The 23,625-nt window shown below is 43.0% G+C and overlaps 1 protein-coding gene across 6 annotated transcripts in view; it reads left to right on the top strand.

Annotated features, from left to right (window-relative positions):
• The window catches only part of rbms3 (RNA binding motif, single stranded interacting protein), a 275,251-nt gene that overhangs the window by 117,872 nt on the left and 133,754 nt on the right, over positions 1-23,625 (top strand). For 4 of the 6 annotated variants that reach the window (XM_041954709.1, XM_041954711.1, XM_041954712.1 and 1 more), the window contains 2 exons: positions 4,098-4,255; positions 19,872-19,930. In XM_041954709.1, the coding sequence (XP_041810643.1) occupies positions 4,098-4,255; positions 19,872-19,930 (217 nt within the window). The remainder of the gene's footprint in view (positions 1-4,097; positions 4,256-19,871; positions 19,931-23,625) is intronic. The other 2 variants (XM_041954710.1, XM_041954714.1) reach the window with 1 other exon arrangement.

The raw sequence follows: 23,625 nt of genomic DNA, 5'->3' as shown, positions 1-23,625 counted from the left end.
CCTTAAAAAATGAAAGCAAATCGATAGGGCGGGACACATGAATTCCAAAGCCCAGGATGCAAGCCAAGCCTGGAGCCCAGAGAGGAGAAAGAGGAGGAGGAGGAGGGCTGTGTGTATTTACTGAAGGGCTAAAACAAAGAAAGAAAGCCAGAGAAAGACAGAGAGGCTTTCAATTAACCTTCAGCACTGACAGCAACTCTGTGTAGTGTCTCCTGTTTGTGCTCATGAATTTGTACATGTCACACAGTATGTAAAGTACGGTGTAGAAATTAAGTTGCAGTGGACCAGGAGGAAATAAAACGAAGAGGTGAGGGGAGGGGACATAAGGTGAAAGCTTCAAAGTCGAGGCTTGAACTACAGCTGTGCACATTCCTGCGTCTTTGAGTGGGAGAAAATAACTCCCATGGAGCACTCAAGAGATTAAGATTCTTCTATACGACTGCCACTGCATGAAAACGTGAGTGACTGGAGACTAGTTCTGCTTTTTATCATTCCAGCCTGTGCAACTAAGACTACCAAAGCAGTATGAGGCACAGTCTGCTGGAGGAGAGTGTGTGTGTGTGTGTGTGTGTGTTTGTGTGTGTGTGTGTGTGTCCACTTGTCAAAGTTACAGTACAGATTTGACTCTTCACAAAAATAGCAGCTTGAGAGTTGAACTTAACAGCTGTGGGATTACCTGAGTGAAGACTTGACCAACAAACATATTTAACTGTCACATTTTTTTTTTTAATGTCATGCCTTTATTAAACAGGATAAAAAAGACAAAAGGCAGGAAACAAGGGAAACACAGATGCAGATTTGAGCTGTGGTGTTTCATGGTTCACATCTTAACCTTGAATCCACGGGGCGGCTCTTAACTCTCAAATTTGGACCAGGTAATATTACATAGCCGCACTTCATTAGGCCTATGCACAGTGAAGAACAAGACTTAGTCAAAACCTTGTGTATGGTGTGGATGGTGTATGGTCAGTACTGTCCATAATGTGAATTCCTGGACATCAAATGTTCGTCTGCAATTTTCTCCAGCGCTCCCAGTATAAGTCCCAGGTCCAATGTTATAAATATGTCTGCAAGAACAACACTTTCCACTCATATCTTTAGATGTGTAATTAGAAAGAGAACTAATTATCTATTAACTCAATTTGCTCTGTGATTCGTTTCCATTGATAGGATGTCTCTCATTTTTTTCTGACTCACTCTGTATTGAGTGTTTTGTCAGACTGATTGTTATTTGGGGTGCTTTAACTGTGCTCTATCCCTCAAGCCTCTGGGCGCATGGAGAGCTGTTTCCTCTCCTACTCTGCTCTCTGCTGGACTGTTAAAGTGCGTAGCCGTTACCTCCGTTTCTCACAGCAGGGGGTTTTATGTTGTTTTCCAGTTTTCTTTTCCTCATGGTTAATACGAGGTATTGTGCTGTCTGTGTCACCTCTGCTCACATGATATACTGTGATACCCCATGACGTATTGCCGAGGTATGGACTCCTCATTGATTTCTCACGAAGCGGGTGTGTTTGTGCTTGTAGCAATAGCCTGAGAGGGAGAAGCAACAGAACGTTAGTTACGTATCATAACTCTGAACAGATTCTATGAGTAAAGGTGCAGCCCTGAAGAAGAAAACTGTCTCAGTCCAACTTATACAGAAGGTGAGACTGAGGTGAGGTGGAGGCTAAAAGTCTATAGTGCCGTGCCCATACTCATACAACCTGGCTGCGTCCACCAAAAATGTTTTTTCTCAGCTGAAAACATTAGCCGCTCTTCTTACAACGCCCAGCTGGGAGCGCTAAAGAGCACTTTAGAAGCACAGCGTTTTCTCAGCTGAGACACAGAATATCTGTAGAAGTAGCTGACTGCTACTAACCTGATAGACCCATGGGGAACAACATGTTCCTCCAAGCGTTATTCATACTGATACTGTGGCAGACCGGGGGTGTCATCTGGTACAGACATGGACACTCACAGATCAGAGTTTTAATTTCTCCCCCATCGGCGTTGTTCAGCACTTTGGCCTGGTTGGTTGGTGATTGTACCAGGAAAAAAAGGCCAAACGTGCGGCACTCAGCACAGAATAGACATGCAGAATACAGCTTGCTCAGACTGCTGCCATTTGGTCTAAATACACGGCACTCCCACTGTTTTTTACCTGTTCACATTGAAGGCGCATCAGGCAACTGAAAATATCCAACACTCAGCCGACCGGCCGGTGGAGTAACATCGCTCAGCTACTTAGTACCACTGGTGTTAGCATTAGCTCGTTAGCCAGTTACAGGCAACTGCAGTTGTAGCGTTTAGCCTGCTATTGCAGTAGCACAAAGCACAATGTTCACATGCTGTTTTAGTGGACTCCCGAGAGACTTTCATCCTTACTTTAGATTTTCTTTTGAAGACTTGTGACCTGACATGGACATGCCCTGCAGGACTCGACTTGAGACTTGACGGTTGCAGTTGCCCCACAGGACATAAAACAGCTTTGGCGATGGTGCAGTGTACGTGGCTGTTTGTGAAAAAGGTGTTTCACGTGGCGGGTGTGTGTATGTGCATAAACATAGATGTGCATACAGTGTGTGTGTCTGTCCAGCACAGCGAGTGGCTGCCCATCAGTTCCACTTAGCTCAGCGTGGTAATTGGCCGTCCATTGATGGACGTGGCTCCCTCTTCACGCTCCAGGGACTCCAGCTCTTTGTCTGAGGAGTGGGAGGCAACACGCTGGCATGGCACACACGCTTAAAATAGCGCATCAAATCAGCCATGCTTCGGCAGCCGCTGCTAACGTGTGGGGCAGATTGGGGGGCTAATGGTGTGTGTGTGTGTGTGTGTGTGTGTGTTTAAGTGTGTTTATGTGCTTTTACAGCATGGTATGGGGTCTTGCGATTCTCTCTGGGGAGGATAAGGGGTTAATGTGGTTAACTGGAGCTGGTGGTGGTATTTAGTCATGTCCCTCTCTCCCTCTGACCATTTTTTCTTTTCTATTTCATCCATCACTCACTTACTTTCTTGCAGTGTGCATCGTCTCTTTCTCTCTTCCCACCTCTCTCTCTTTCTGTTCATGCCCACAGGGCCCCGGTTCTCTCTTTCTGTCACTATGTGCAGTGTCCCTGCAATAGAGATATAAATGGGCTGTGAGCAGGGGGCCCTGACTCCTATACCATAAATCTACACTAACAGCACAGCAGACACATGAGGAGAGCAGGGGAGGGGGACGAGGGGAGGAAGAAAGGGAGGGAAATCAGATACCTGATACATTTTGAATACACCTCGGAAGATAGAGCTTATACTGAAAAAAGACGCTCACGTTGAGATGTTTCTAAAATTGGCTGGAGAGGATTTCTCCATCAAGATATCACACCCTCGGAGGTGTAAATTGTTTTACAGTGTTTTGAAATTGGTTTTGAGGGTATGAATGGTAAGCAGGAAGTTGCCGTCATTTAAAACCGCTGTAAGCTGCTGGAAGCCTTATGAACCCTAATTTCAGAGAGTCCCCTCAGTGAAATGTTTACTTAAGATGAAAAAAATGCAGAAACATTTGCACTCTTGACTTCAGTCACGTGTTAAGAAAAAAGACCTGCATGCTGACAAAGAACTTCAGCTGCAGTTTATTTCTATACACTGAACAAAGGTGACAAAAAGTGGTATAAGTGAAAAAAGTTGAGTTAAAACTGAGTATGAAGATTTTTTTTTTTAACTTTTTTGTCATTGTGCAGACCTTTTTTTTTCTCTATTTTTAAACTGTTTTCCCCACAATGTATTCTTATTATTTGAGTCTGAGGTTAGGTTTTGTTTTTCACTCAATAATATCTGCTGCTGGGTTGAATTTTTTCATCTCTCACTGACCCCGATCTTATCCTCGCAGTATCGCAGGAGCCCTAAAACGTCTCCTCTTATATTTGCAATGACATTGAACTGGTGGCCTGCTGTTTCTTCAAAAGATGTGTTTTTCCACTCACTTCTCACACTTTCTTCCACTGTCTCAGTAATGTTAGCTTTTATTTTTTTCACGCCTCATCTCTTGCCGTTTTTAACTCTTTCACTCATCATCCCATGTCTTAGAAATTAAGCCTATTTTGCGTTAAACATCCCTCTCTTCTACCTTCTTTTCCCAGCAGCCCTATGCTCCACCCCCTCATCCCATGGCTCCTCCCAGCCCAAGCACCAACAGCTGCAGCCAGGGAGGGGCAGAGCAGCTGAGTAAGACCAACCTGTATATCCGAGGCCTGCCACCTGGGACCACCGACCAGGACCTTATCAAGCTCTGCCAACCGTAAGTACTGAGAACAATTACGGTTAAATGCAGAGGTCCCTCTGTTAAGACTTGCCACGATGGGGTGTACTTGGTCATGATCTGCTTCTCATGGCTGATTGTATTTAGCAGTACATGATGCACAGCATGCCACTATATATTTCTCAGTCTCCCCGCTCATGATACTATAGCCTACGTAAATGTCATCCGCTTAAATTCATGTAATGTGGAAACTTGATGTTTCCATATAATTCTTTCCATATATACCACGTTAATGTAAGCCTTTTAAGAAACAAACGATTGTGTCATTTTGCCTCTCTTGGAAAGCTCATATTGTGTATAATCATTATGGGTGAAAAGTCAAATCTGTTCTGAATATATAGAAGTAGTAATTTAAGCTGTCATCTTTAAAAGCATTTAATGGAAACAGTATCTCAAGCTGAAAATGATAGATGCTTCAAGTAGAGGGAAAGCACTTATTCAGTTGTCCCGCAGTCCAAATAAGTCCAACCCTGACAAGCTTGTGTTTAAGAAACTAACTGAATTAATGGCTGGCAGACATAAGATACATCTTGCATAGAGAATGTTGCACTTAGACAAGATGGAAAACTAATTTGCATTTGGGAACATTGAAGACTGTACAGTAGCTGTGGGTCAACAGTCGAGTCAAATGTCAGTCAAAGCCGGTCCACCTGGACATCGGGTGTAGACAAATGCAACCCCAAAACAGACTCATTTTTCATCTCCGTCTGTCGTCAGATAATCAGTCACCTGCTCTACCCTCCAGCTTTTAGAAGATCTTGACGTCAACTGTGTATACAAGTGACCTTATAGACGTGTTTTTTAACATCGTATTGTAAAATATTTAAGGTAAGGCATTGCTACATACTTACACCCCACAGTTTTCATCTTGGTGGGTCGACACTGGACATATTAGAGCTCTTAAATGCCAAGCTGACAAAACTAAAAAGTTCACCTCTGAGGAGAAAATTGCAGGCATGTAAAAAGGTCCATGTGCAATGCCTCGCACACCCCATTAAGCTGCTACCAACCTAGTGTATTTGAGGGAACCACACAAAGGTGCTCATAAAGCTCTGCCAAATGTTCTTGATAGAGAAAACACACACACACACACCTGCCTGCACACAGCTCAATAAGGCCTAATAAAGCTTAGATTGGACCACCTCCCCCAGGAATCACAGACCAAGACCTCATCAAGCTGTAACAAACAGTCACAGGGGCTTTCTTTCTCTCTGTGTCTCTGTCTCTCTCTCTCACTCACACACACTCACACACACACAAGCAGCTTTGTTCAGCTCCATTAGGCCCTTTCACTTCTAAAATGGTGAAAAGGGGGTCAAGATCATTAATGGAGACAAGGCCAGCAGATTGTGAAATACAGGCCATGAGCGAGTCTGTCTGGTTGCATAACCTTTTCTTGGCCATATTTCCAGAAATGTCCCGGTCAAACGCGGCCAATTATTCAATGATCCTTTGGAGACGGGAACATGCTGTCCGGTATATTTGGTAATGCTCCCGGTAGCCGTGTCATAAGTCGTGTATTTATTCTTGATACTGACCCATCAAAATTCCATTAGCCTGAGAGGCAGCCCGATAAGATTTGGAAAAGCACTCAGCATTTTGTCATTGCATATCTCTCGCTTAGCTCTTGCATTCACCCAGTGGTACAGACTTGGACAGTTTCAATTTCATTTCTAATTCCATATGATCCTGAATATTTTGAGCACAACTATTCGGAAGGGCAAACCATGTTGGGGCTTATGTAAAACACCCCAGTAGTGTGCATGTTTGTGAGTGTAGATTTGCATTCTAATATATAGCCTTTCTCCTGTGTGTTATGGAAAGCAACTGACTTTGTCTGTTATTGCTCGGATCTGCCGTGCTGTCCTCTAGCGGCTGCCCCCTTCTTCAACTGATTCCACAGCTCCTCTGTCTCTTCTCATGTCTCCCATCCTTCCCTCTGTGTGTATCGCCTGCCTGAGAGCCCCCAAGGTTGCCCGAGGTGCGCTGTGCCAGTGAAAACCCAATGCCACTGAAACTTTAATTAGCCAGGCCGTGTTTCAGTGGCAGGCGGGTGGCAGCATTCTAGAAAAGGTCATGCGACCGTTCTGCAGTCTGCAGCACCCCGGGTCCCCCATAGGTTTTTCCCCAGATGCACAGTCCCCCTCCAGCACCCAACTAGCCCTCAGCTCCATCAGCTCTCACTGATGGGACTGAGGGTCACGTTAAACACAGACCCTGACTAAATGTAGCGCTGTAGTGTTCGGAAAAAATGCAAAGCTGGGGGAGTTTAGGTCACATTACCTTCTCACCATCAGTATGTCAAGGGTCTGTCTGCTCTCTCAAACCTGTCTGTGTGTGGACATGAATGTGTTTGCGTGCCGGTTCTCTTGCACAGATCCTTGTGAACGCTGGCAGTGAGACAAATTAAAGCTGATTCTTGGGCCTGGCTTTGCTGTGTCACACACATCAAAAAGCAGCTCCTGCCGCCCTGGTTCACCACTATCTCAAAAGCAAACACGCTGCCGCCAAACTGATGCATTCTTGACAACAAGCCATATCGTAGCTGCTGATTGGAGGCTGTTGCACGCCGCCTGAGAGATGCCAAAAAAATAAATGCCGTCTACTGCGGTTACAACCCCGTCCTTGTGAACTCTAACATTTCATAGCCAAGATCCTGTCACATTTTCAGTAACCCTCATTAAGCCCTCACAACCTCCTGAAGTTCAGAGTTTATTAGTAAAATACATTAAAAAAAAGATTTTTTTTTTTATTTTGGTCAGTGTTATTTCTCCATTTTTTTCTGAATATGTAATTTACTGTTTTGATAGATACACCCCTACTGTAAGAGTGCAACAATATTAAAAAATTGTTACTTTTTTCTCATGCAGTCTAGCCATGCGCTAGGCTAGTGTACAATAGGAAGGTTAATAGTAGCTTAGCCTGTTAGCAGCAGTATTCTTGCTCTGTACAGTGACAATATTGCATTGCTGTTAGTACCAGTTTTTATTGTTCTGTTGGTGATGCTGACTTTCAGATGCTGAAGTGCTATATTGGTGCAGATGTCTACAGATCATGTTATTGTTAATACAGACTGGTTCAGCTGGCCTCCACCCCCAGCCTTACACGCCCTGGTAACCAAGGCTTCAATTACAGACACACAAACATGCAGTTAACAACAACTGAATATGGGATTATTTGAGTTACCAAGGCTAAGATTTCTTTTATGCCCAGCCACCTCCGTCAACCTCCCTGTGGTCAATGGGAGCAAAAGTAAAGACTGAAGAACACCGAAGTTCTCACAGCGGTTGGAGCTACATGCCGAGAGCTGTTGAACGAGTAATTAAATGGATTCGGGTGGGTGCTTAATCTCTGTTTTATTCAGCTGGCTGGACGTTGGGTTCTCGGCAGCCGTCAGCGTGATATATGGGCGTAGAGAAGAGGCCAAAGGAGTGGAGTGGGGATTTGTTGGCTAAAGACCCAAATAGTGAGAGGCCTTCCTACTTGCCTGGCTGGCTGTGTGAGTGGAGGGATGGATGGATGAAGGGATGGAGGGATGGATTGAACAGCCGTGACTGTGAGAAAACTTCCTTGGCCTAACCAGCCAGGTTGAGGCACTGGGCCAAGCCTTAGTCCAACACCAACCGCATCCAACCCAAAGATCGGTGCAGCCAGTCAATTCAACTGAGCCAACACAGCACTTTATGGCAAAGCAGATTTTATAACCCGACTCACCAGCCAGCCATTAGGCAGCACCCACATTCTTCTTGTTTGCAATCCACCACCCAGGAGAGGAATAGAGAGGATGGAAGCAGGTTGTTGAATGAAAGGTTGAAAGGAAGAACGAGAGGGATTTCTTTTTTTTTCTTTACGAGGGCCCACACCTGGAATAACAGGGACAAAGCAGTTCACATTTTCTCTGCCAGCAGCCCAAATCCATAACTCAAACTGCCAAGAAAGCAAAGGACCCTGGAGGTCCCTAAACCCCCAACTCCTCACTCCTCCTCTTCTTCCTCTTCAACCCTACCTCCTTCTCATCTACTTCCTCCCTTCCCCTCCTTCTCCTTCTGGTTCCCCTCGCCCAATTGCAGTCATGTCTGAGCCGCAGCTGCACTGTTGCGCTGGCTTTTGCTTCCGTGCCACGGTCTGATCAAACGTACAGAGTGAGCCAAATCAACAGCTAATCACCACCAATTGTCCAAATAACCTTTCCCGTGTGTGCTGGGGGAATGGTGGAGAGGGAGCTGGAGGAGGGAGAGGGCCATAAGGTATGCTAAGTAGAAGAGATGAGGGGACGAGAAAGGAGGGGTGACCCTGGGACCACCTGTTTTTATGGAGCAGAGGCCCGGGCACTCAGCAGCGCCACATTATCCCTAATGACTCTCTGAGGTCCAATGTTGACATTAGCTGCCTAGCTATCGGAGCCGGCCTGTCCCATGGCTCTGTTTCAGAAAACTGACAGAGGGGAGAAGTGTGAGCAAAGGTGTCCAGCTCCAAAGTACCAAACACCCTCCCCACATGTAGAACCACACTAAAGCCACAGAGATACTGTGGCAAGTATTATCACAATAACAAACATGCTGGGATGTAGGCTAATGAGTAACTGTAAGAATTTAAGAAATTACATTACAGAAATACCCAAAGATCAAGAAAAAGCACATTTTTTTTTGTCACAGCTCCTTAACAAGCAACTTTATGCCCACTGTAAGTCTTTTTTGCTGACCTCCACTGGTTTAACGTCTCAGGGGTGAGGCGGGAGGTATTCATTTGGTTGCAATCTACAACCTCACCACTAGATGCCAAATCGGACACAGTGGCCCTTTAAGTTCCTCTGTAATATCCATGTTTTAGAGATCTAGATACAAAGTGTTTCTTTACGTTTATGTTAAAATGGAATATCAGCTCATGTATCATTGTCAAATGTTTAAATTATCTATGTTGGTGTTGGTTGGAAACTAGTGTCCATCTCTGGTCAGTCACATTGGCAGCTCCATGTTTTAATAAAAATATTGATATTTGGTGCCATCGTATCAATAACGTATCGCAAGAAGAAGCAATACGATTGATTCCCATATCAATATTTTGTAACGCTCCTTTTGATCGAGTTTTAGCTCAAACTGTGTGTTGCGTTTTTCTCTCAGAATCCAGTTTATACAGTATGTCTCTCTACCTGTCTTTCTTCTCTTCCTACGTTAACACACCCTACTCTTGTCAACCATGCAGAGTCAAGTTGTTTGTCACTCAGGGCATAAAGAGATAGTGGTGCTTAACCTCTGAAAAGTAGCGAGGCAGCCACAGGAATGCCCAAACTAAACTACTCCTACAGCTACAGCTTCACGCTGAGTGGAAGCATCTGCTGTTCCTGGAACCAGAACTCTCCATCGCCGCTTTTTCTATGTGTGAACGCCTTTCTCACTCTCTTGCTATTCCCCCTCTCTGTTTCACTCACCTCTCTCCTCTCTCTTCCTTCCTCGCTGTTATCCTCTGCTGCACTCTCCCTCCTCTCTCCATGTGCTCTCTGTCTCTCTCTTCTCTCTCATCTGCTCTCTCACATCTTTTCATCATGTTAATCTCTCTGCTTCTCTGCTCCAGCACAAGTGACATAGTCATTTCGTTGGCCTGGCCAAACTGACTAAAATGCTACGCCTTTTTCCTCCCCAAACATCGATTTTCGAGCGAGGGTGAGCGGAGAAGCTGATTTGGCCTGAGGCTGGTTTTTTGAATTATTTATCCCCCCATTACTGTATACATGACACGTAGACAGTTTGCCTATTTAGAGGCTGGAAAGAGCTTCTTTTCCATTTTTGCGCTGAAGTTGATTGTTAACAGTTAATGCTCCAGCAGTCATTTTCTTGAATAGCCTTTTTAGTTTATCAGATGCTTATTTAGTATGACTTACGGGCTTAGATTCACACAAAATACACACATAGTCTTTTGAAAATAGTCAAGTTTCCTGCATTTCACTTTAATTTGCCTCCAGTAGCTAATAGCATGCCAAAAGCCATAGCAACCAGTTTGCAACAGTCTTCTGTGCCTCCCTCCCAACTGTGCTTTGCATTTTATCTGACTGCTGCCGTACAGCAGAGGACAATTTTTAAGCTCCAACAGAAGCGACGGCAGAGTCTCTGGTACAACAAGACTGATTGACGTGAGGGACAAAACCTGAGATCTCTGGACTCTCTGGCTTTAATGTTCCATCCATCCCTCCTTCCTCTCCTCTCTTTTATCCCCCATTCCTTCCACTGACTTTCTCTTTCATTTGAAGCAGTATCTAGAAAGCAGAAGCTGCCCCAGCACAGATGAGATGTGTTCATTTGTGCGTGTCAGACAGCAGTGCATGGCATGTGGGTTTGACAGGTTGGACACTTCCAAACAAACAGGGGCTATTCTGCAAGGCTGGCTCTGAAGAAGTGTGTGTGTGAGAGTTAGAAGGAGATTGTAACTAGCTACACTCAGAACAACAGGCTAATGCTTCCCACTATCACTTACTGTCACTCTTTTTCTTTTCTCGATGCACACTCGGTTAACACACACGGTGCCAGGCTGTAGTTCCCTTTCCCAGGCTCAGACAGAAGCACTTTTTGACAGAACCAAAAAAATATTGGCCCACTGAAATGTTACCTATTCTTTAACCCATTTATTGGTCAACGGGGAAAAAAAGTCTGTACATTGTTATTATAATTATTTTTTATCCAATCCTGATAAAATGAATTAATTTAAAAATGGGTTGCTTTGGCTCTGATGCAGCCGCCTCTCTGTCTGTCGTCACCACACTGTAGTCTTGCTGAATATACCACCTGCAGCACTATCTGACACGTTTACATGTCACATGTAATAGCCTATCAGCACTGAGGACTACTGCGCCACACACAGGTAAAGAGGAACTCATGCATAGACTGAAGCTGCTCCAAATTATCATTTTATCGGACAGAGCAAGAGCATAATGACCAAGCAGTCAACCAGCCGACCAGAAGGTGTCGGCCCTCCCTCTCACCTTTCTATAATATTTATCCTAGAAAACATCCAATATCCTGGAGTGTTGATTACATTTTACAGAGGCTTCCTTTCAGAACAAAACACCATAACTCATATTTAAAATAGTTTGTTTTAGGCAAATTTCAAGCTTGTGTGATACAATATTGAATTAAAACTTCCTGGAGGTGACCGGCTTCAGACACCTTAATAGAATACAGTAGTTTTGAAATCTTTGGAAAATGGTTTATTTGCTTTCTTGACATGAGTCAGATTGAAGATTAACACCACTTTTATATCTAAGTCAGTCAGACATGAAGCTACAGCCTGCAGCTGGTTAGCCTAGTTTAGCATAAAGACTGAAAACAGCTAGCTGTCCGAGGGTAAAATGATCCACCTACCAGCACCTCTCAAGATCAGGGATTAACACGTTTTCTCTTTTCGCGTTAATAAGTGACAAGTTGCAGTTTTATGGGAAAACTTTTGAAGCAGTGGCTTCCTAGTGGAGACTCCAGGTAGTCACTGCTCTTGGTCAAGAAAAAGTCAGACACATAACCCCCCATAAACCTGCATCCTGTCATTTTATTTTATGTTATTCTGTGTTTTTTGTGCTCCAAATGAAGTTTTTTTGCATTAGCATAGATTCAGTTGTGAGCATGCAGTGCACTCAGGCATCAACCCCCCTCCCACAACGGTCAACAACGCTGTGTTATTGGTTTTGTTTTACAGTATACATTAGCAAAACAATATCAAAGTTCATGTTTAAATCCATGTCTCATCTAAACCAGTCTATTGTCCTCCAGGCCTGCAGCTTGGTAAATTGCCTTTATTTAGGAAACAAACAGACCTGTTGTTGCAGTACATGTGCTGGCATTTGAAAACAGTTCGACAGCCTTTGAGAACACACAAGGTTCATCTTTGTTTGGAGCACTGCTGGCTATATAACGGAGTTTCAGCATTGGCTTACGCTTATTTTGACCTGTGGTCACACGTTGGTTGATGACTCACGACTGTGAAGAGAGAACTGGAGTCTCCAGTTGCATATAAGATTGGCATTGTTTGTCTTTGCCTATACTGTTTTTTTCTCTCTCTCTTTATATGTCATTTTCTTTCCTTTTTACTTTCTTTACTTTTTACTAAAACTGCCTCACTTGAACATAAACAGAATTTCCAAATTCACCTTTTTTTAGACAGGCAAAAGTAATTGTTCTTAACGTTTTTTCTGTCTTATTAAAGCCAATACACACTGTACCTGATCTATGTTACATTACTCTCACACAGAGGATCAACAGTAGAGGAAGTGTGGTAAATTGATTGCATTTATCTTGAATTGAATAATTTTGGCAAAATTTTGAGCTTTGTATTCCTTTAATACAAAAGAATTGGTAATTGATTATTCATGAGAAAGTTACACAGCAAGACATAAATGGAATATATTCAGAGGAATTCAAATGGACCAGACTAAGCAGATTGATCCAGTCTCATCCAAAGTGACACAGACTAAATTGCGGGAACAATTTACCTGATGGAGGCTCTATGGCTATCTGAATTTTAAAACTTTCTTTTATTGAAAATCCCTTAATGCCAAGATGAATTGTTTTAAATTTTACCTCTCTAACAATGAATCCCGAACACTTGCTAAAACTTTTAAATCAACTTCTTTTCCTTTATAAATTACCTGACTGGAGCCCGGTGGCCGTACTCCTGCATGCGGCTATAATCTATTTCTATTATGTAGGAAGGTGGGAAAGTTTGAATGGTTCTAATCAACTTGTCATCCTTTCACAGGCAAAATGAATGTTCATGAAAAGAAATCACATCTGTAGGGAAATAAGGAAAAATATAAGTCAGAATAGTTGCTGACAGCTAATGACCACAGAGCATTTGACCATGGCCAACTTCAACAGCAAAAGCAGTGACACACTGGCCAAAGGTACCGCAGTTACTCAAATCTGTAGGAAATGAACGGTCTTAAAGGAGCATGTTGATTGTGTTATTTTTTCTCTGTCACATTATTTTTGCTATATTATGATGTCCAAATGTACTAGATGTTCTGCAGTGCTGCCAGCGTGTTCTGTGCCTCATGGTTGTCACATTTGTTGAAGTAAAATACGAAAAGGAATAAGAACTACCACTTAAAGAAGAACCACTTAAGGTCGGATTACCTTTCCGTTCCAAGATGCTTCCCACATTTAGAGACATTAAAGGTTTGAAAGTAAGCACTTGCCAGTTTACCGCAAACCCGCCAACAAAACACGGGGGAATCCCAGCACCTAAAAAAAACATGATGAAATCCTGCCAAGAAAAAGATGGAGCACTAAAGCCAAAAAAGGAATTATCCAATTTGTTGAAGCTTTTTGATTCATTGCTGTTCATCCTTGCCAACACAGTGTTTTGATATTTATACTATAATGCTTTTATAATTTGGACAACATTATCCTTTAACAAAAGTGTGGACTATTTCTCCAAAAGTACTGAATCATTTTCCACACAACAAAGATTTGTATAATCTGACAGCAGCGATTGGAGAAATACCCGCTGTAAAAATAGATAATATCAGATAAGTGCATCTGTGGATTTGATTGACCAGGCGAGGCAGGCTTTAGCTTTGAGCCAACAAGCAAGTTTTGTGCTTGAAAATAAAATGGAGAGGGTTGAAGGTCGACTTTGGACTCACTTTGCTAAAACATGTCATAGTCTCCATGCAGTTCCATGCTGGGATACAGATAAAGGCCATTACCACCAGACTGTCAGCCGAGAGGCCCAGAGGTCATGAGAAGAAGTCACTGATATCAACTCAGAGGTGGTGGAACAGCTGCTCTGCTCCCTGCCAGGTGTCCATCAGGGTAGTTTGGCCCCCTCTGTTTATTTCTCTCACTGCGTCTCTCTGTGTCATTGCATATCTGTCTTGTCTATCTTTCTCAATTTCTTGCCGTTCTTTTTCTCTTTATACGCGTCCTTTATTGTCGTCAGCCTGCTTATTTTAGCCACCAGCCTTCTTCTCATTTTACCCGTGTCTAAAAATGTTTATCATTTATGAATGCCTGCTATCCTGTGCTGCTCTTTCTGCCTTTTGTCCTTCACACTTCTGACTGTCATGAAGCTTTTCCCTCTCTTGTAAGTGCCAACTTCTCTTTTTAGATCTTACAGCACAAACAGTGCACCAATCTTTTGCAACTAACGATCATAAAAGGCTTCACATTTTTAGTAAATTCCAAATTCTTGATCAATAAAGCAGTTGCTTACGTGCCAGAAAAAAAACCTGGCTCAAGATTTGAAATTTAGAACACGGTAATATGGGTTGAAGATCTGATCCGGGTGTATGTCCCTGTCAGTTCAGTGTGTCTTTGGCTCTCGCGGTGCAAAACATTTGAAATGAAAAAATATATCAAGATATATTTGAAGCTTAAGGTTAGCTACATACAAACAGATTTTCAGTAGTCGCATAGCAACTGGAGGAAAAACATCACAAAAGGATCTATTATATATTTATATTTATATATATATATTTAATCTATCCAAAAAAGATGCCCGGTGGACAGGAAGGCTGACCTCTGTCTGAGCCGAAAGATGTGCGAGCTGTGGGACACGTTAGCTGATACAAGACAGGAGACGGCAGTCAAGGGCAGCTGCCACACACTGCTTTTATATTTGCAGCAAGATGATTCCTACTGATTCTCAGTGACAAGGCCTACACATGCACTTACTCACATATATAGAAGGTCTGTTTGTGTGTCTGTATATATATATATATAATACACATTTACACACATTCAGGATCGACACATTCCTTTTCTTTCTTTTTCTCACTCGATTGTGTCAGTGTTGTGTTGTTGTGTGAGCATTTGTACGTGCCGTTTGAGATTTTTCATTTATCTGTCATCCTCTTTATATTTTGCTCTTTCTTACATCCTGCTTCTCCTTTTTCATCTTTGATATGAAAGTATAAAGAAGTCATGTTTCTTATCCCTTTTTTTTTTTCCTCTGCTCTGTCCTCTCCGTGTGTCAGCCACAGTGACTCCTGTCTCTTGCATCAGCATCAAAGACTTAAAACAAATCCTATAAAATTGTAGGGTATCTTGAGTGTTACTAGAATAGATAGAATTTTCACTATATGTGCAAATACCTTTAATGGATGATTGGAGTAAACAAAATACTTTTTCCACCTACTGCTGGCTTGAAAACATTGGTGACTTGGCCAGGCCTATTCCAAATCTGAAACCAAGAAAACACTAGCTATAATCTCTGATATGATGAAGACGTTCAGCCTGCAGCTGTTCCTTTTACTAAAACTGGCTGACTGACTCTGTGCTCAAGCATTTTATCCTTACAGTTGACATCTTTACTAGAGATTGACTCATCCTACTTTGTCAGCTGATACTTATTACAGTTCATTTGTGTCGGAAATTGGTGTAAAGGTTGACACAACCTGAACAAATTAGAAGTAATATATTTGAATCCAGCTCTGAGCAACCGACAAGGCCAGTGGTGTATAAGCAATTCATATTTATATATATATATATATATATATATATATATATATATATATATATATATATATATATAACGTTGTTCTTCTTAAGCCTGTGCTGGATAATATTTGCTGCACAGAGAAAATAGTAAATCTGCATAGTGGGTGTCTGCTGCACCTGCTCCTACAACTCAGAAAAAGCTACAATATCTACATTATGCTAATCATTTTGCATAAAAGCCTGCAAGAGGTGAAAAATTGCAGTTATTGTTCTTCACACTGTGCATCACACCTGGCTCATCCCCCTGCACAGGTGCTCCAAAGGTGCTGAACATGCCTGAAGCAGAGTCTCCTGCTTTAATGCAATTCAGTCTCACAGCTAAACACGGTAAAGCCCAACCCTATCTGCATGTGCGTCATGTCTTGATTCTTTTTATTGTCATCAAACAGTGGGACACAGTTCACTCAAATGGTGGTATATTCAAGTCTTCAGTCATATGCAGATACAGTACATTTACACAGACACTCAAGCCTTGCTAAGCATACCTAAGACCTTCAGAGGGCTGTGGGCTTAGATATTAGTTCAGGTTTCAACTACCTACTGCTCAAGACATCGCTGTGTTGTGTAAATAAGTACACACAGTTACAAACCTTTGGAGAGTGTGTCCAAAGGCTGAGGGAAAGGCCTCAGTGCAACTCTTGGGTGGTCCGTCCATCCTTTCCAGCGCTGAGCTTTCCTGTGTACCAGCACCACCACAGTGACGTGTTGTGGTTCTATCCAGCTCTCTCTCTGCCCACGTACAGCAAAGAGCCACTTCACTTTCCCAGCTCCGATGACGGAAATGGAATACGCCTGGATCGTTTCATCCAGCAAGAGAGCGAGAAACGAGAGAAACGCATCGCTGGGATGTCACTCGTGTGCATGCAGCTGCCCTCTTAAAAACACAGCTGAGCTTTCGGCTCAGCTTCAATTTTATCGCATTTCAGTGCCCAGACAGCTGTCATGCGAATGACATGTTTTACATCCACCACAATTTGTGCATTTTCATCAGCCTAAAATAGCTCATAAAGCCTCTATTTTTTACAGGCAGTTTCATTTCTGGCGTCGTCTTTTCTTGGGGTTGATCCGATATTGCATCAGAATGATTGCCATGGGATTCCTATTAGGAAGGAGGAGGAAGAGAGAGACAAAAGGAGAAAAATGAAGGGTACAGGAAAGAGAAATGGAGAGGATGGTACATGGTACAAGGGACATTAAAAAAAAGAAAGATGGAGAGAGAGAAAGTGAGCAAGAGGGAGAAGATTTGCGAGAAGGAGGGAGGGCCGAGGGCCAGCGGAGTCAGAGATAAGAGGCTGCGAGAGTGATTGAAATAGGATTAGTGGAGACAGGCTCTGCATCCCGGCCACAGCATCACAGTGTTAAACCTGCGCTCACAGGGACTGCCTCTGTCACATCAAAGCCTCCCCAGGCCTGGCTGGCAGAGAGGCGAAGGAGCCGCCAGCAGGGTCGTACACAACCCCCCCCCCACACACACACACACACGCCACATATACAAACACACACATACACACGCCACATACATGAACATGCTGATCACATTCTCCATCCGTCTCCAATATGTCTCCATTATGGGCACAAAGCTGGCTCCTTCCACCTTGCCTTTTCATCTCGCTGCAGTGTCTTTGTGGCGTGTATTTGGACCGCGGAAAGGATGCATTGATGAGCCATCTTTAACATTTAATGAGGCAAGCAGTGATGAGTTGGCATTGGAAAGCTACTGTCTCCTGCTTCCCCAGAGTCCAAACAAAGTTTTAATGAGAACTTTCCCCCAATTTGTGCCAAAAGCACTGAGCTTTTTAACTGCTTCCCAGACTGAAAGCATACAAAATTTTTCACTTAAGTGCTGAAGCAGGGCAAACACCTGTGTGCAAATAAACCGATATAGGAACAAACATGCTAGCTAGCTCAGTGGCTTGCATGTAGAGGTGGGTAATAGATCAACATGATATCAACATTGTGTGATAAGATTCAACTTAAGCTCTCATTTGGTCGTCTCATTATTGACATACAGAATATTTTAAATCTTGCTTTTTCCAGGTGTTAAGTGCTAATTTCTGTCTTGTTATCTTATCAATAATTAGCTTATTAATAAAAAAACGACATCTCAATATATACATATATCTTTATTGTATATCTTTATCACATATACCATGATTGAGGATTATATACTATAATATCCAGTTCTAATTCCTGCTCCAGTTTGTTTCTCAACAAACACTGAAATACTGCATTTAGTAACCCAGCTCTGCATGTTCTCTAATCAAATGAACACTCACTGTTCCATGTTCATCTTGTGTACTTGTGCTTGAGAGTGTCTCAGTGTGATCAAACATTGCATGTTAGTCCTGTTCTGTGGCGGTGGATTATGAATCCCTATAGCTAAAATGGCCTGTTTATCTGTGGAAGAGAGACAATCCACTGATTGGTGAGTGCTGTCTGTGTGTGTGCATATTTTTGTGTGTGTGTGTACTCATGCGGTATCTGTATTTTTGTGTGTGAGCTGGTAGTTTTCCTCTCGGAGCTCATCAGTTCATATCCACCACCCACCCCACCGCAGCATGCAGTAAATAGAGTCTCCGCCACTCGTTGAGAAATGGCACAATTATCCCCTGCTGGTGAAATATGGGCCGGGATGCACCACTGCTTCTTCCCTACAGAATGTGTGTGTGTATGTGTGTTTGTGTGTGTGTGTGTGTGCGCGCACAAATGCACAGAGCATAGCTGTCTTTCCGCTGCTCACTCATTGTTATGTGCGTTTACCACACAGGGAATTGTTCTCGCTTATGTATTTATACACAAACGTGTATACATCACATACACAATTGTAATTGTACAAGCGAGGACGCAGCAGCAGACACGCTCACGCATACAAATGCATGCAGTATATGCATGCATGCACATTGGCACAAACACTCACACACACACACACACACACACACACACACTGTACTTACACACAGTGCTACAGTGTTACCCGCCTTGCACACAATGCAGCATGTTGCAGTTTTAGCTGAGACAAGCAGATAGAATAACTCACTGTCAGTCAGTCAGTGAGGTCAGTCTTTCAATTCCAAAAAAACATAGCAACCCACTGTGCATACAGAACTATAGAAAAAAGAAATGTAACACCTCTCAGTTTTACAATGAACTACACCAATGACATAACGGGCGCTGTGGACATTTTCAGGTTTTGGGTTGATCTTCTAATTGTAAAGAACAATATGTGAAGAATATGTTTGCAAGTATCAAAAGATCAAATACATGGATGCATATTATCCTATGCAATGTCTCCATATAAAAGGCTGAATAAACAAAGGAGCATCATGCAATAGGAAGTTTAAAGGTCAAAAGATTGATCGGGTGCAGTGGCGAATTTAAAGAACACCGTATTATGCTTAAAAATCTCAATGTGGAAACAAGAATAATGAAAGTATGTAATAATTACAATAGTCCAAAAAAATATCAGTCACAAAAATGTCCCATGAAAATTAAATCAAGCATCTTTCTCCAGAATCACATACTGGACCTTCAAAATAAGTGTAAGAGGTTGAATTCAGTCAAAGGCACCTCACCCACAATGACAAGAAGTCAATCTGAGGCAATGTCAGGCCACTAAGATCCATCTAATTAAGCAGCTGAGGGGCATAATATGATAAATGTAATCATTAATTTTACCTGACACAATATCACAGTGAGAGTTCTCATTTACACTTTTTTGTTTAAATGCTTGTAACTCCTCAATCCTGAATGCTTCCCATCATGTTGAACTGTATACTCATATTACAACTTTTGAGATTGCTCACTGTGCTCGTTTGCTTTTAGACCTTTTGAAAATGTTCAGTGACTCGCTCAAATGTCAGAGGGCCTCGCATTCATTTGAAGTCAGCCATAAACATAATGTTGTTAACCTCAAGTGATTTCTCTTTCTAACGGCTTTTGACATTTGTGCTACTTTGCAAATTGCTAGTTGCAACTAAATGGCAGAGCATATGGAAAATGAGACATGTGCTTTAATCATGGGAGGGCCGTCTTAGTGAACTACCACACCGGCCAAAGGTCCTGTAGGTCATTCTGAGTCAAAAGCACTACATTTTATTTCTTTGTCTTCACAGGTATGGAAAAATAGTGTCAACCAAGGCCATTCTGGATAAGAACACCAACCAGTGCAAAGGTAAGTCATTAGTTTGTCTGTCTTGTATACTTTGTTTCAGTGCACCAGCTGTCACTCTTTAGACAGCGTCTTGTCACGGGAGCAGCAATCGAAGCCCTCGCGTAAATTTAGACATCAGCCAAGGAAGCCTTGCGCTGTAAATCAACGATTTAGCGAGTAGCTGGCTTAACACTGCAGGAAGGCTCCGGGTAAACAACCTGTTCTTGGATGGCGCTGCTCTGCTTCAGAGGATAAGCAGGCAGGCAGCCACTGTCTCAGCCCCTCCCGATCTCCTCTTTGATTTCCTGTTTTGTCATATAGAAGACAATCTTTTGGAAAGTGTGTTTCCTGAAAAGGTCCATTAGTGTCGGCGCAGTAAATGGTGCGCACGCGGCAATGACATTAGTGACTCATTTGGAATTGTTTCTGGAGTGCACACGCTACACGCATTTACATGCTTGAACGTACACGCGTACTGGACCAATTAGAGGGCTAACAAGCTAGTTGGGAATAGATAAACTTTAATTACTATCATTGTCACACTCACCTTCTTGAGGTCTTGGCTCCATTTTCACTTCAGCCACCTGCCTCGCACAGCAGTAAATACATTTCACACGTTCCTTTTTTTGTATTGCAATCAGTTGGTAATGATCAAGACCAGCTTAGTCTTCAGTGGAGAAAGAGGGAGAGAGAGAGGGAGCGATGGAGAGATGAGGGAGAAAAAAAAAAGATTAGTGTGCTACTTGCCCCGAGGTGTCTGGCAGCACTGTTTAAGAGCTATTGAAGTTCCATCAATACTTTTAATTGCTTTTTGTGGTTTCCCGGGCTCTCAAGTGTGGCCTTTCAAGGTGAAGCCGCCTTCTTAACCCTGCTCCACACCTGAGTTTATCCTGCCAGGCATGCTCTGGGTCAAAATGTTGAGGAAAAGAACCTGTGCCTTTTAGAGGGTGGAAAAAACGGGCTGATTATCTTGACAGGTCCTTTTTTGTGAGTCCTACAGGCTATTAAAGACAAGACTGGATGCATGTTAGTGGGAAGGATGCATCCACAGGTCACAGGACACGGCACAGGGTGGATTAAAGAGGAGAAAGCCGAGGGGGGTTAGGCAGATTGAGACTGGAAAAAAAAGAAGAGGTAAACCTCTTTCAATTTCTGCGATGAAAGAAATAGACTGAGCTCGATCACAGGCTGTCTTTCTCCGTGTTTAGCTAACCTGAGTTATGCGCTGCACAAAAAAAAAATCTGCTCAGTTTAGCACTGTGTTATGTGGAAGACAATGTTTCCCATAAGTCACCCTCCTGGAATGCTGAGCTGCTGAGATGCCAAGAAGCAAATATAAGCAGACATATTTTATGAGTGGAAAGGATGGTCCTGCTCTGCACACAGTGAGGGAGCGGGAGGTGAACAGAGGGGAGATGTGTGCAAAGGACAGGAGAAAGAGTGTGAGGAGAAGGGCTGAGTGACCTTGAACAGAAAATTACACGTCGTTAGTGTTTGAAAGACAAGTTGTGGAGAAAAGAAACAGCACAAAAACATAATTTCTGCTGCAACAACTCCACATCTCTCCCGTACATATCTCACTATCTCCTGAAAGGCGAGCGGGTATCAAAGCATAAACCGGCTAAGCAGGTGTGCTGAAGCCTGATGGGCCGGCGTGCATCTGCGCTCCCGGCAACAAAGCAAAATCGGCACATCGCCCTGATCTAGTCACGCATTGTTTCCACTCGTCTGACCCCCTGACCCTGACACTTGTTTAAATGTCAGAGTGGCAGCTTATCGCCACGTGCCGCCATCACACAGCGAGCATCCCTCTCCTCCGTCTCCTCTCCTGCTCCACCTCCTCTCCTCCCTGTTGTGTTATTTGTGTGTAGTTCAGCTCAGTGAGCACACTGCCAAAACAATGTGAGAAAAATGGGATAGAGAGGAGGTCAGGACCAGTCATCTCTGCGAGAGAGAGCCAGAGATCGACGATCAGCTCTGGGAAAACAATAGGGGAACATGTCTCAAACTCACTGACGAACTTCTCTACTCTGCTTTTACATTTTCCCTCCCCTAATCTTATTAATTCAAAAACGTTTGGTTTAGTTTGACTTCATACATAGTAAAATCCGTTCTCAAACATTTTAATAGTATGGTGTAATTACACTCTGTTGGTACAGCATATCCTTTATTATGAACAAAATACTGTATATCTTACTGGCAGGATGTGATTTATTCTGCCAGTAGGGTAGATTAAAATTCACAAAAGTTTAACACAAGTAGAGACAAGACATTTCGTCGACGCAGCGGGGGTGTAGATGCAAATGGTTCTGAAAAAAAAAAAAAACCCTGCAAGATAGCCCAGCAAAAAAGTTGAAACTGGCTCAACTTTTTCCATAATACGATGACATCTGGCAAGGTGCTTCTTTGGCCAATCAAATATGTACAAGCACACATTTCTGGTAGATAAATTTGTAACACAAAAGGCGTGTTACCTGGCTCCCTCATAAGTTCTCAAAGCCTGTCTTGTAATAAGTTAAGTTAATAACTTGTAGATTTTTGTGTTCTTTTTAATTGCTGAAACAGCTGACTATTAGAAGTGTTTTAGACATCTACATCCCATTTATATTGTGTGTTTTATGACTTTATTTAAGCACTGAGCAGGCTGCAAGCTGTACAGAAGCAGTTAGATCCTTTTCATGAACTATAGCATTATTGCGCAGGTTTGCAAGTCAGATGTCACCACAGCTTCTTTAGTTCAACCCAGATTAGTATATAGCTACTGTGTGGATGCACATGCGTACGTTGGTGTTCCTTCACATGCATCTGCACCATGAACCTTAATGCCAGATATAGACTTTCGCTACTCTGTAAAATGTAAATGTTAAATGCTAAAGTGTTTTATTTGTTGCATCAATAAAACGGCGATATAAAAAGTGAAACTGAGTATGAGATGATAGGAAGATGGATATCCGATAATATGTGGGATGGAATGGCGAGCGTGGGAGTGGAGGCTGTCAGTTGTGGAAAATCAGAGAAACAGTGATGATGCTTTCTGTGCTTACAGGTCAGGTGTTAGGGAAATGTGTATTTTACTGCACGTCGAAACATACACCAACACACGTTGGACGCCCACACACAAACATGGACACACATTGTTTCCCCGCTACCATACATCCATCTATACATTTCGTCGACAGCCCTTGGTGGACGAGTGTGCGCAAGTGCTGTAAAGCCCTGTTTGAAGTACCACACACAAAAACTACACTCTAAGGCCATGTAATACACCTCTCCCACGCACTCAAACACAAAGGGCACACTCGCACACACACACAAAGACTAATCGTACCCCCGCACGCACTCCCCATCCATCTGCCTGAGGTGCATTAGGCTCTTGCAGCAGCAGTGGCCATGCAGCAGATCTATCAATCCTCCTTCTAACATCACAGCATGTGTGCCTGCCCGTCTGCCTGTTCTGGCTGCTCTCCTCCACCACCGCACCACGCAGGCCTTTCAATGAGCCTCTCTCTTCCCAGCGCTGACTCACTCCCTCGTTCTCTACCTTACACTATGACACACACACACACGTACAAGCTTCCAGGCACACACGCACCCTCTTGCAAGGGTACACAACAGAAGCATATAAACTGTGCATGCCGATAAAAACACACACACATGTTTTGGATGTAGCCCAGTTCAGAGAGAAATGGGAACAGGAAGTTGTGAAAGGGCTTTGG

The sequence above is a fragment of the Chelmon rostratus genome, chromosome 16 (assembly GCF_017976325.1).
Source record: "Chelmon rostratus isolate fCheRos1 chromosome 16, fCheRos1.pri, whole genome shotgun sequence".
Taxonomy (NCBI): Eukaryota; Metazoa; Chordata; class Actinopteri; order Chaetodontiformes; family Chaetodontidae; genus Chelmon; species Chelmon rostratus.
The sequence above is the reverse complement of the archived record's forward strand: the minus strand, read 5'-3'. Positions and strand labels throughout refer to the sequence as shown.